Source organism: Scyliorhinus canicula, chromosome 6 (assembly GCF_902713615.1).
Source record: "Scyliorhinus canicula chromosome 6, sScyCan1.1, whole genome shotgun sequence".
NCBI lineage: Eukaryota > Metazoa > Chordata > Chondrichthyes > Carcharhiniformes > Scyliorhinidae > Scyliorhinus > Scyliorhinus canicula.
Genome location: NC_052151.1, coordinates 43641034 through 43655894, shown reverse-complemented (window position 1 = coordinate 43655894; position 14861 = coordinate 43641034). Strand labels below are relative to the sequence as shown.

Below are 14861 nucleotides of genomic sequence, written 5' to 3'. Positions count from 1 at the left end.
GCCTGACACCGTGTCGCCCCTCATCCCCTCTGGGGGACTCCAGTAATCTGGCACATCATAATTGAAGGTCCTTCTGTTTTTCTGTCTCCGAAGATAGTTAAGGCAGTGCCCCATTGGGCCACCCCCCTCCACCAACACCCGACATGTCCCTCCCCACCACCCTCCTTTCCCCTCTCTCCCCACCACCCCTCTTCCTTTCCCTTCTGTTGATACAAAGGCGAGGGTATCTGGTCTCTCCAGCTCAAAGTTTAGTGCTTGTACCATTTGTTTTTTTGTAGAAATGTGTCGTGAACTGTTTTAATAATCAGAGCACACACCCCCCCCCATTGGTAGAGAGAGGAGGGTACCCTGTTTCTCCAACACAAAATTAGTGTTTGTACTTTGGCCTTATATATATTTTCTACTGTTTTAATAAAAAGATATGGACTCTTCAGTGTTGATATGTTGCCTTGTCAATACATTGCTGGTAAGTTTCAGGTGTCCATTTAGTAAAAGGTCACGATGAGTAACACTTAACACCAAAGCAATGGTGCTGCACATGATTTGAGACGACTACTAAAGAGGCATGACAGAGTCCACAAGTGGCAGGTGACAGGAGTTATCAGTTTTGGGCATTCATACAATTGCTCCACTTTTATCCTCATGAATGATCTGTTGGTTATCCGTATCCACGGAGCCCTTCATTCAAAAGTGCCCTGCAAATTTGAGGCAAAGGAATTCAACCCTTTGTGTAAGATTTGTTAAGCAGAATTGTATTGGAAAACTATGCTGTTAGGCCGGAAACCTGCCACTTTTGAGTTTCACTGGACCCATTTAGGGGACAGCGGAAAAACGCTGTGAAGTTGTAGGTTCAGTCATTTAAAATAATCAATTAATTTTCCATGCTGTTTGTAATGTACCCGGACAACAAGAGCACAGTGGTGAGCCATGGTGATCAATGAAACTGACAGGTAGAAAGCCTGGAAATCTGGATAGCTGTTGTGCTGCATAATGCAAGGCTGCATTTGTTCATGCTACAACACTGAGGGCAGCATTTCCTGCACATGCAGTGTCAGGCTGTCAGCTGCTGCACTGAAATAAACAGGGTGGCTTGACATAGACCAACAATTTTTTTTAAAAATCATTTATGGAATGTGGGCATCGCTGGCTAGGCCAACATTTATTCCCCTTCCCCAGTTGCCCACGTTCATGTTGCCCTTTGCAGTTCTTAGCCAATTCCAAGTTCTTGTGTCCACGTTATGATATATCAACAGTTCCTTCGGCAAAATAGGCTTCTGACAGCTCGTGAATTTAAGATTTATAATCAGATCATTTCTGTCAATGAGATTCCCTCCTTCCAATCAACTCCAAAACGGTGTAGACTATAATAATTTTTGTTAAATCAATATATATGTATTTTGAATATAATATTAAGAAATTTATTATCTCATGTAGGCATTGCCCCTGAGATTTAAAGTCCAATTATCGCCCAACTGAGCTACCTGGGCTGTGGTGGGCTCACTGCAGAAAGTCTCAACAGGTGGTGAGGGGGAATAGCTGGGGCTAGTTTAGCACACTGGGCTAAATCACTGGCTTTTAAAGCAGACCAAGGCAGGCCAGCAGCACGGTTCAATTCCCGTACCAGCCTCCCCGAACAGGCGCCGGAATGTGGCGACTAGGGGCTGTTCACAGTAACTTCATTGAAGCCTACTCGTGACAACAAGCGATTTTCATTTAAATAAAATCATTTATTTTGTTTATTTTCAAGGTCTGATTTAGTATGGATTGTGGTAAGTTAGTCGGTATTCAGTACGAATTCAATTAAAATCAGCCAATTCATTACCTAGATGTGAATTGACAAGGTTCCTCATGGCAGACTGGAACAGAAGGCGAAGTCATATCGGATCAGAGGTGAGCTGGCAAGATGGATACAGAACTGGCTAGGTCAAAGAAGACAGAGGGTAGCAGTGGAAGAGTGTGTTTCTGAATGGAGGGCTGTGCCTAGTGGGATCAGTGCTGGGACACTTGCAGTTTGTAATATACATAGATGATGTGGAAGATAATGTAACTGATTTGATAAGTAATTCTGCAGACACCACAAAGGTTGGTGGAATTGCAGATAGTGATGAGGACCGTCAGAAGATACAGCAGGATATAGATCGGTTGGAGTCTTGGGCGGGGAGATGGCAGCTGGAGTTTATAGAATCATAGAATTTACAGTGCAGACGGAGGCCATTCGGCCCATCGAGTCTGCACCGGCCCTTGGAAAAGGCACCCCACCTAAGCCCACACCTCCACCCTATCCGCGTAACCCAGTAACCCCACCTAACCTTTTTGGATACGAAGGGCAATTTAACATGGCCAATCATCTAACCGCCACATCTTTGGACTGTGGGAGGAAACCGGAGCACCCGGAGGAAACTCACGCAGACATGGAGAGAATGTCTGCACAGACAGTGACCCAAGCCGGGAATCGAATCTGGGACCTCGAGCTGTGAAGCAACAGTGCTAACCACTGTGCTACCGTGCTGCCCTAATCTGGACAAATGTGAGGTAATGCATTTGGAAGGTCTAATACAAATGGCAAATATACAGTAAATGGCAGAACCCTTAAGAGTATTGATAGTCAGAGAGAACTAGGTGTAAAAGTCCATAGGTCACTGAAAGGGGCAACGCAGGTGGAGAAGGGAGCCAAGAAGGCAGATGGCATGCTTGCCTTCATCACCTTCACCGCGCTGCAAGGCTAAATTACCACCTCTCTCCTGGCATCAGTTCTGTCTGCCACCCCTTAATTTCTTCCTGCCCCCCCACCTCTCAAATCACTGCCTCATATCCTCCCCACATTTGATCTTCATCCTTGCACCTCAAAACTCACTGTCACCCACTAGCACAACCCCTTCATGTCCAGGTGCGGTGCCCAAATTGCCAACTGCCATAGATGCATCAAACATGCGGATCACAATGCCCTCTCTTTGTCCGTACAGGAGAAGTTAGCACATAACAAACGGGAAAGGGTTAAGATGGATATGAAGTACCAGAGATTCGTGTCCTCACCCCTTTCAGTAACAGGCGCTGGAAATCGCGTTGTGGTGCGAAGAAAGAGCAGTCATTGGCAGCAGGGTTGGCCTGCGCCAAACAAGTGAGGATCCACTGCCCTTCACCCAGATGACCTGCCTCAAGTGAGTTGTCACGTCAGACAAAATTGTCCTTCGCTCTCACTGACCACATGTTCATTGTCTCACAGGATCTCCATCTGATGGGGCCAGAGCATCCGGAATCGTCTTCCCCCCTTCCACTAAAGAGAGACCACCTCACAGGACACCACCACCGACGCATCACATCTATCACCCTCACCTTCCACCAGCGCAGAGACACATACCTTAGAGGGTGACATTAGTGGACAGGCTTCTGGGGCACAATCTGGTGAGCACCACACTGATGATGCAGATCAGGTGGAGGCAGGAACATCTCAGGAAGGAAGAAAGAAGTCAGAGGTCTGTTGGATTCCGGGACTCAGCTCAGCCACAGTCAGATGCCGAGCCTCTGGACAAGATTAGCCTAGAGCTGATGCAGATGATAGGACATAGCCACGAGAAGATGTCAACGACATTCCAGCAAGTGCATAACCGGTTGGAGAAGTTCCAAAGGCTATGGGCGCAGGAGATGATGCCAACAATCGTGGCATCGAGGCCAACACTGCTAGGTGGCGGCCGCAGTGGAAAGCCTGGAGCACAATGTCTGCATCTTGAGTAGTGGTGCTCAAGACATGGCTCAGTCTGTGACGACCATGGCTGAGGAACTTGACATCATGTTCCAGTCGATGAGGGACATGTCCCAGTCACAGGTGGACATTGCCACGGCACTCCAGAGCATGCCCCCTCACAGATTAACATCGCTGAGGGCGTTGACATCATGGTACAGACAATGGGGAGCCGCCAGGACAGGCAGAATCAGATGACACAGAGAACTCTGGAGCTCACTCCAGATACCCCTCCATCCCATGGATACCCCAGGGCCCTACGAGCACCATCAAGGAAGAGAAAGAGCTGGAGGCCAAACTGGGGCCGAGGTGACGGCGGCTTTTTCCAGTTCTTCCAAATCCACCCCTCCTGACACCAGCGCATATTAAAGGCAGCGGGCCGAACAGGGTGGCACAGTACACCGTTAAGTCAGTTGTTTCCTCCTCTCCCACATGGTCCAATCTCACCAGAACCAAATCCTGCCATCCACATATTCTACTGGCGCTTAACGTACAGTTAAACAACCTTGACTTCCAGCGTGTTTAACCCATGGGGAAGTGTCAGCTACATGCAGCACTCACCATACCAACAACAAAAGCATCAGCAATCTGCGGAAGCATTTTTTCGAACGGCATCATCGGGTGGTCCACTTAAATAAATGTCGCGCACCAGGTTCTGCACGTTTTCTTGTTTCAAACCTGATTGCCTTCTGGACTCGTACGTCCCCGAGCCCGGTGTTCCAAGTATCTTAGAAAAAAATTGTCCTTCATTCCGGCTACAGAAAAGGAAGGACGCAGCAGTAGCCTCCAGGCATTTGCAGCTGCAAGCAGCAAACACAATCTGCAGCACTATTTGAGAATATTTTGTTCATTAAACGGTCATCAGTAACAAAGATTTGAAAATCAATTACGTAACATTACACATATCACACTTAACATTAAACAAGGAAACGTCATATTGTTACCAATAGAAAGCAATATCAGCAAATTTTCACACAACAAAAACCAAACACACAGTTACAGGTTCCTCAACAGAAACAGAGGATAAGCCTGACAATGTGTTATCGTGTCCAGAACTATGCCGTAGAAGTGATCTGTCCATCAATGTCTTACTTGTTCCACCTATCAGTACCATTCTCTGTCCAGAAGCCACAGCTGTGCAGGCCCACCCACATGGCTCAATCTCACCGGAACCAAATCCTGCCATCCACATATCCCACTGGCATTCAAGGTGCAGTTGAACAACCTTGACTTCCAGCGTGTTTAACCCATGGTGACCTGGCAATTAAATGCAGCACTTGCCACACCAGCAACAAAAGCATTTCTTCAACGGTATCATCAGGTGGCCGTGTGGATCAATGTTGCACACCAGGTCCCGTAGCGTCTTCTTAATTCAATCCGGATTGCCTTCTAGACGTCTATGTACACCTGTGCCCTGTGTTCCAGGACCCAGTTATCCTGGAGAGAATTGTCTTTGAAGGAAACAGTAACAGCAACCTCCAGGCAGTTGCAGCCGCAAGCAGCAACAAGCAGCAAACACAACCTGCAGCTGTGAAATGCTCTCAAAATGAACAAGGCTGATTTCTCATCAGCAAAAGCCTTCCGCTGTGAAGCTAGAGGCCGATCACAGTCAAAGGGAGTTAAAGTGGCCTTCGGCATAGAACCAAGAGCAGGGCTCTGTCCTGGAAGTGCTTAGTAGGACCGACAGATAGCGGCTGTACTTTCCCCTGTCGCGGAATTCACAATATTTAAAGACGGTTTGAAGGCCTCACAGACGAATAGCACCCCCCTACCCCACCCCACTGTTAAGGTGCGAGGGGCAAAGTTTAGAGGAGATATGCGAGGGAAGTTTTTTTTTTATTCAGAGGCTAGTGGGTGCCTGGAACTCGTTGCCAGAGGAGATGGTGGCGTCATGACAGATACATGAATAGGATAGGAATAGAGGGATACGGCCCCTGAAGTGTAGAAGTTCTTAGGTTAGACAGGCAACATGACCGTTGCAGGCTTGGAGGGTCGAAGGGCCTGTTCCTGTGTTGTACTTTCCTTTGTTCTAAATGTGGCCTCCATAATTTCCCGCTGGGAAACAAGTTAATTCCCAGGAGGCCGTTGCATTAGACTTCAATCTCATTAATGAAATGGAAATTAATGCAAATAAGAGTTAATGATTATTTTGGATGCCACCCGGAACTCGCCACCAGGAGCGGGCCAGTTAGATAGCAAACTGATTTGGCCTTTCCCATTATTTAACTGATGCCCAGATCCATCCTGGGTGCAACGCGGTGGTTAAATCGCGCTCACTCTGTCTCAAAACAGGCGAATTCTGGTGAGCATGGATACAAAATCCCATGCTTCATATCTGGGTATGACCAGCTCAATTACTGCCAAATTTCCTTTTGATACTTGACTGATTCTAAAACTAACTACTTTCTAGCCTACTAAAGATTAGTTTTTCTTTAAATTTTACTGAAGAAAAGGAACTTATGCTCAAGTCACTATTGAATCCAACATGAGAGATAGTGATCATGTATTTATTTCTGAAATCAATCTAAACTTCAAATCACTCCAATAAAGTGGCTTCCACTATTTTAGGTGTACGTTCATTGCAATCTACAAAATTCTATACATCAAGGATATAAATAGAAAGTACATAATAGTAATAATTATTAAATGTGTTAAGAATTTTACTGTACATTTTGCTGGTCAATAATTATGTTCTATTAGGTCAGCAATATGTATGCCCTATTTTAAAACAAAATAAATTGAGCACCCAATTATTTTTTTCCCCATTATGGGGCAATTTAGCATGGCCAATCCACCTACCCTGCACACCTTCGGGTTGTTGGGGTGAGACCCACGTAAACACGGGGAGAATGTGCAAACTCCACACGAACAGTGACCGAGGGCCGGGATCAAACCTGGGTCCTCAGAGCCGTGAGGCAGCAGTGCTAACCACTGCGCCACCGTGTTGTCCCATGTAAGCCCTATTTTTAATATGGTAATTGTTTAAAACTTTACCCATAGTCTTTAACTTGGGAACACGGGTGCCAATTACAACCCCCACAATGTGCAGATGCTGAAATATCACGGAGAGAAGAAATAACACAAGCATCGTGTTCTAAATGTCTCCAAAACTACAAATAAAGGTATGGGCAGACGAGTGCTGCGAATAAAGGATCAGAAAGCTGCCCGCTTGTGCAGAAAGTGAGCGGTTCAGAACTACAAATAAAAGGACTTTTTGAATCATCAAGAGTAGACAGTATATTAAACGTAGAACAAATATTTGTGGGCATTTCATTTTGAAAACACTACCTGGTAATTGTGTAACAGCACAGCAAGAGGGTAGTCAGCTCTTTAAGTCTGTCCCGACATTAAGCAAAGATACAATTAAATTATGATTTTTGATTTGTTCAAAGCCAGAAGAAATAGTCCGTTACGTATAAATTATCAATTGTCAAATGAAAATTGTAAGAGTGACATGCACCACATGTAACACCATTTGCCTTGGAAATTTAAATTTAAATTGGAAGTAAAATCTACCCCCCCCCCAACTCCAAGTGAAATTTGCACAACTGCTTTCACATATCCAAGATGAAAAGCGAGTGAACCATACCAAATTTCACAGAATTACAGGAAAAACAGGAGTTTGCTTATGAGATCAAAACACACGTACAACAATTACACAGAAAAAGCTGTCACCTGATATATCCTGAAAGGAACATATCGGAACCCTCCTTCATCTGTTGGATACTCCATAAGTTTTCGATTGATAGCCCAAAACTGGTCAAACTTGTCTGTACAAAGAAAAAGTAAATTTTAATATTGTTATAATAACCTATCTGTCCTTTCGAGAAGAAAATTTGCCATCCTTACCTGGTCTGGCCTATGTGGGACTCCAGACCCACAGCAATGTGGTTAACCCTTAACTGTTCCCTCAAGGGCCTTTAGGGATGTACAATAAATGCTGGCACAGCCTGCGATGCCCATGTCCCATACACAAATAAAAAAATGTTTTTCAAAAGTACATAAACCACATAGATTAGAGGGTTTAAAATTCAATTCCTATTAATTGAGTTAGCGGATTTCGGTCTAGTTGATATTGAGGCACACAATTAACAGCAGCATCGACAGGACACTGAGGTGAGTCAAACAGAATTTGCACTTCCTAGGAATCCAGGTCCGGTTCATCATCTGTGCCAAATGGATGTGCCAAATGGAATAGAACTCACTCAAAAACACGAACAAGTTCAACAGCAATTCACCACTTAATATGACATGTATTACAGGTTGACCAAACCCATGGGGCCATTACTTAGTATGAGTTACCTGTTCAAGGGGATAGAGGGAAAAAAGTAGAAAAAAAATACAAGGAGATTCTACTCCCAATCTATGTCTGCTCTCCCCACCTACAAATGTTTGAATTATAAATTTTTTTAGTGCACAGGTTATTTTTAGCTTTCACCAATGTGCACTATCCACACATAAGCCTCAACAATAATTACCAGCAGGCAATTCAACCACATGAACATCATGGCCAAGACAAAACCTGCCTTCACGTCATATTTACGTTCATACAAATCCAGCAGAGACCAATGTTTAATGAAAAAAAATTAAATCACTAATTTAGCTTGCTTGTAATGTGAAAAGAATAGTATAGAGTATGCCATGTCAGTTGTTATAGCGCATACTGCTTAGACAGCAAGGTCAAGCTGCAGGTGCGTCTGTTCACTCATCTGCAAAATGGTAGAATAACATATAGAAGTAGAACTGCTATTTTAATTCTAAGAACAATAGTAATATTAAGGCATTTACACCATCAAAAACTAACTGCTAAATTACCATTACACATTTGTCATTTCACCAGGAAGGGTTCAAATAATGTATTAATGGAAGAATTTGTGAAATATTAAAATTATTCTTGGAAAGAGGAAAGCAAAAGCAAATCTCTGGATTCATACCCTGTGGCTTAAAAAATATTATGTACTTTGAAGAACACAAAACATTTTTATCATAGTAAAAGTCACAATTTATATTACTATAAATGTTCAAAGGTAAAAATGTTTAGATGTGCAGGTTAGGTGGATTGGCCATTCTAAATTGCCCTTAGTGTCCAAAATTGCCCTTAGTGTTAGGTGGGGTTAGGGGATAGGGTGGAGGTGTGGACCTTGGGTAGGGTGCTCTTTCCAAGAGCCGGTGCAGACTCGATAGGCCGAATGGCCTCCTTCTGCACTGTAAATTCTATGAAAAGAGCCATAACTGAAAATAGTTTCTAAAGGAGTGTAGAGATTTAGAGTGATAGGAATTTAAATATAGAACACAATGGTTCACAATGAAAGATCAACTTTAAAAGATTTATAGTACGTTTAAATAACATTTTTTATTACAAGGAACAGAGTTCAATGAACTTAATTAAGGTTAAATAAAATCAATTACACTATTTTACTTGATATTGAACAATTTTAGTTAACATATTTTGGGGCCATTACTCCAGCAGTTTTTTTTTTTCTTCGTCCACCTCAACAAATGGAAAGAAAGACAGACAGAAAGAAAGACAGACAGAAAGACAGAGATGAGGAAAGAGGGAAAGAGAGAGTGGGAAAGAGAGAGAGAGAATATACAGAAAGAAAGAAGGAAAGAACGAAAGAAAGAAGGAAAGAACGAAAGAAAGAAGGAAAGAACGAAAGAAAGAAGGAAAGAAAGAAAGAAGGAAAGAAAGAAAGAAGGAAAGAAAGAAAGAAGGAAAGAAAGATTGCATCTTTAAATAGTCCATTTAAAATACTGGAGACAAAGCAATTAATTATTTCCTTGCTGAACAATTGTTCAACCCTTTATAAAACAGACCAATATGCAAATCATTGAACTGTAACTGTACCTATTTTTCACATATCCAATTGATCAAATAGGTCATTGTTGCCTTAATAGGGTCATGAACAGAGTCATCACTGGTGGCAATTTGCTATCCTTTCAGGCCTTTTCCCATATAAAAAGCCAATGATTGAAACTGATCATTGTGCACCGAAAAGGTCTCAAGTTTGGCTCTGTTTTTCATTAACCATATAATTAACTTTAATATACTTGGGACAAAATAAAGGGTTAGATGCTGTACAACTCTCAACATGTATTGTGGAAGGGAAATTTAGTAACATCCTGGGCTACCTTTGCAAACAATCAAGAAATGTTTTAAAAATGATTCATGAAGATGAAAAGGAATTTGATAGCCTGTTAGTGTTATTTTTCTTCAGCACCATAAAAAGAAAGGAAAATAACTTTGTAAGAGGATGAAAGTAAAAGTAATGTTTCAAACCAAGCACATCCATTTTTTTTAAAGACAAACCAGGTTGTTGATTTTTGTATTTTCCAGAACATTTCTTTACTATGGTACAGGGTGCTTATGTTGAACATCAAAGCCAAAGGTTCCAGGGAGTAGCAATGTGGTCAGATGGCAGGGTGGGCAGGCAGGAAGGTGGCAGGGTGGTAAGGTTGGGGGTGAAGTATGGGCTGCAGTATGAGGAAGGCTTCAGGTACAAATGCAGGTGCAGAATTTTGGAAGGAAGACTTTTCCGAGTTTACCAGTGGTGCGCCACCCTTCTCGTGGCTACAGGAGATGCTATTGGTGGGGGAGGGGAGTGGTGGAGAGTGGGATTGTCTCAGCGAAATATGGAGGAGGATAAGGACTCTATGGAAGGATCAGCCGGCTGTTTGAGGGGATGGAGGATAGTTGTGAGCGGTGTGTGAGGGACCCATCTAACCATGTCCATATGTTCTGGTCCTGCCCGAAGTTGGAGAGATATTGGGGATCATTTTATGGCACTATGTCCGTGGTTTTGCATATGGAATTGAAGCCGGGTCCCCTGGAGGACATATTCAGGGTGTTCGACCTGCTGGAGGTGCAGACGGGAGCGAGGGCAGATGTCTTAGTCTTTGCCTCGTTGATTGCTCGCAGGAAGGTCCTGCTAGGGGAGAGGTCAGCTTCTACCCCAGTGCCAGTGTAGCTGGGAGACCTGTTAGGGGTTTGTGGCCTTGGAAAAGGTGAAATTCACCCTGAGATGGGGATGAGATGCTCCACCAGTGATGAGGTAAAAATTATCGTACTTTCTTCACTGACTCTGAAAAATATCAGCTATGATTGAATGGCGGAGCAGACTCAATGGGCCGAGTGGCCTAATTCTGCTTCTATGTCTTATGGTTCAAAATCCTGGCATGCCTCTCCTCACAGCACTATGGGTGTAACTACACCAAGGACTGCAGCAATTCAAGGTGGCAGCTTACCACCGGGCAATTAGGGATGGGTAATAAATGCTGGCCTTACCAGCAAAGCACACATCCCATAAACAAATGGAAAAAAAAATGACAAGAACTCTATGCTACCTAACGAGCGACCGCCGGCATCTAAAAGGACACCACCACCTGCGAGGTCCCCTCCAAATCACTCACCATTCTGAATTGGAACTATATCATTGTTTCTTTACTATCATTTAGGCAAAATCATGGAACTCCCTCCCTAACAGCACCGTGGATGTGACTACAGCACATGGACTGCAGCATTCAAGAAGGCAGCTCACGACCACCGTCTCGAGGTTGATTTGGGATGGGCAATAAATGCAAGTGACATCCCAGGAAGAAAGATTTAAAAATTGAAATGACATTCAAAAGGCAAGGCTAGAGTAGAGCACATTTGCTGTGCTCTACTCTATACTATTAAAAGCATGAAAAAAATCTTTCATTCTAATTTATGTTGATTAGCAATCCAATGTTAAAGCATGAATAATACGTGGAATGGTGTGAAAAAGTGTTTTTAATAATAATCTTTATTAGAATCACAAGTAGGCTTTCATTAACACTACAATGAAGTCACTGTGAAAATCCCCTAGTGCACCTGTTCGGGTACACTGAGGGAGAATTCAGAATATCCAATTCACTTAAGAAGCACGTCTTTCGGGACTTATGGGAGGAAACCAGAATGCCCAGAGGAAACCCACGCATACAAGGGGAGAAAAGCGGACGCCACACAGTCAGTGACCCAAGCTGGGAATCGAACCCAGAACCTGGCGCTGTGAAGCAACAGTGCTAACCACTGCACTACCGTGCCGCCCAGATTTTCTGGACCATCTATACCCTCTCATCTTTTTATCATAGGCTATTATGACATACTGCTCCAGATTAACACTGCTATTGTATTCAGTATCTTACGGACCTCTGCAATGTACCTTCTTAGTTGTCTCCTGCCTCGGGTTAATGTGGACCAGAAAAAAGGTAAAGTCAACAGTTTTGGACCTCGATTTTTGGTAGAAAAGGCTCATTACATTCTTAGGGATGCACTGCGCACCTCAACTACAGGGAATAAACGGAAGAGAAAATCTGCAGTTTCAAAGAAGAATGGGATAGCATTATAACTGTTCTGGGAGAATTTAATTATTGGCAGAGAGATGTAGAAAAGGGAATAAAATGTGTTTTTCAGGGGAGACAGTGGCATAGCGGTAATATCATTGAGCCAGAGGCCCAGGCTAATGCCTGAGAAAATGTCATTATGGCATCGAGTGGAATTTAAATTAAATGAACAAATCTGAAATACAAAGCTAGCCTCTGCAATGGTGACCATCATCGATTGCTGTAAAAACCCATCTGGTTCCCCAATGGCCTTTAGGGAAAAGAATCTGCCAACCTTATCTGGTCAGGCCGACACATGATTATAGTCATAGAAATAGGCTCGACTCTTAACTGCCCTCTAAAATAGTTCGAGGGAAATTAGGGATGGGATGTTGGCCGTGCCAGCGATGCCCAGATCTCATGAAAGAATTTTAAAAATACAAGATTCTTCCTCAAATAGTATGTTAATACACAACAAGGGTGGAGAGGCTTGCTAGATCTGGTAATGAGTAATGAAACTGATCAGAGATAAGCACCTTGAAATGAGTGGCTGCAATGTACTAACGGTTAAGGCCCAACTAGAAAAAAAAAACAAGTAAATACTAATATTAAAATACCAGGTTACTCAAAGGTCATTTTACAGAAAGGAGGAAGAATATGTTGAGGTTTAGTGAAGAGATATATGGCATCCTTTTTTAAAAATTACAAAGCTACAGAATAAGGGCATTCTGCCACGAGGTAAACCGGTACTTCAATTATCTTCAATACAAACACATGTGGTGTCATGTACTTTTGCAGGAAAATTGTTGAAGCCTGTGAAATTGCATATCAGGGCTCAATTGAATGTGGGTGTTCCTGAGGACTGCAGCGTAGGTAATGTAAAATTCATTTTAAAATAAGGCATAAAACCAATCCAAATGATTTCAGGCCACTCAGTTAAATGTATGGGGTAAAAAGTGGGGCGGAGGGGGAGAGAAATCGATTTTTGTTTCAAATTCGCTCTGGGGATGAGTGCCATTGTCAACAGCAGTATTTATTATCTATCCCTAATTGCCTGTCTGCAATATTGAGCCTCATGCTTAGGAAAAAGATTGAAGCCGAAATTTTCTGGCCATTCGCGGAGGGGGGATCTTTCAGTCCTCCCAACGGCGCACCCCTGCCGCAGGTTTCCTGGTGGTGAGGGGCACATTCAACAGGAAACGCCATTGACAGAGGTCGGTTGTGTGGAAAATCCTGCCAGAGATTTTAGAATCATAGAATTTATAGTGCAGAAGGAGGCCATTTGGCCCAGCAAGTCTGCATCAGCCTTTGGAAAGAGCACCCTCCTTAAACCCATGCCTCCAGCCTATCTCCGTAACCAAGTAACCCCACCTAACCTTTGGACACCAAGGGGCAATTCAGCTTGGCCAATCCAGCTAACCTGCACATCTTTGGACTGTGGAAGGAAACCAGAGCACCCAGAGGAAACAAAATAGATTGATTAGGATGCTGCCTGATATGTAAAAATAAAAATACAAAAATGGCTTTAAAGACCTGGAACTGCTTAAAGGACAGGATGGAAAATGGGGGGAGGGGTGGAAGCATATTGTTCTGGATCGGGAGCATGGGGCCATAGAAAGAAAAGTAAATGCAAGATATTTAGAACTGGATGCAGGATAATTGTCTTCACAAAATTGTGAGGATATGAATTCACTTCCAGAATTAATGGTTGCAAATTTGGCCAACTTGAAATGAGTTCCAGATTTCTGAATTTGGACAGATTTATAGATTAGAAATATTAGGATCCCTTGCAAGATGAACTCTGTTCGCTGCAACTCTCTTTTTTCACCTAATACCCGATTGTTTCATTACTTTCAGAGCATTTCTTACCCATTTCTAAATGTCAACAATAATACCAGTAATCATACATGTTTAACAGCATTAACTGAATATCATTACTCTGCGATAGAGGTGAATGTTCTTTTGCAATTTACTGACTATCAAGTAGTTAGTACATAGAAGTACATAGAACAGTACAGCACAGAACAGGCCCTTCGGCCCTCAATGTTGTGCCGAGCCATGATCACCCTCCTCAAACCCACGTATCCACCCTATACCCGTAACCCAACAACCCCCCCCCCCCCTTAACCTTACATTTATTAGGACACTACGGGCAATTTAGCATGGCCAATCCACCTAACCCGCACATCTTTGGACTGTGGGAGGAAACCGGAGCACCCGGAGGAAACCCACGCACACAGGGGGAGGACGTGCAGACTCCACACAGACAGTGACCCAGCCGGGAATCGAACCTGGGACCCTGGAGCTGTGAAGCATTTATGCTAACCACCATGCTACCCTGCTGCCCCAATTTGCTGCCCCAAACCAGATTTGTTTTTTGAAAACAGTTGGCCTCTCTCCAATTTGGGCTGACTTTCATTCATTGACTCACTTAGTACCGGCAGACATTTTTAAAACTTCTTTTACGGGATGTGGACATCGCTGGTTAGGCCAGCACTTATTGCCCAACCCAAGTTGCCCTTCGGAAGTGGTGGTGAGTTGCCTTCTTGAACCGCTGCAGTCCTTGAGGTGTAGGTTCACCCACTGTTTGGGAGGAAGTTCCAGGATGTTGCCCCAGCGACAGTGAAGGAACGGCAATATATTTCCAAGTCAGGATGGTGAGCGACTTGGAGAGAACCTCCAGTTGGTGGGGGTCCCATTGGACCTGGATGGTGTCGAGCTTCTTAAGTGTTGTTGAAGTTGCACTCATACAGGCAAGATGAGAGTATTCCATTACACT

At 43.5% G+C, this 14861-nt stretch overlaps 1 protein-coding gene across 2 annotated transcripts in view; it reads right to left on the bottom strand.

The window, feature by feature from the left end:
* atg5 (ATG5 autophagy related 5 homolog (S. cerevisiae)) overlaps positions 1-14861 on the bottom strand; it is a 251269-nt gene that overhangs the window by 105007 nt on the left and 131401 nt on the right. For both annotated transcript variants that reach the window (XM_038799246.1, XM_038799247.1), the window contains exon 6: positions 7415-7509. In XM_038799246.1, coding sequence (XP_038655174.1) covers positions 7415-7509 — 95 coding nt within the window. The remainder of the gene's footprint in view (positions 1-7414; positions 7510-14861) is intronic.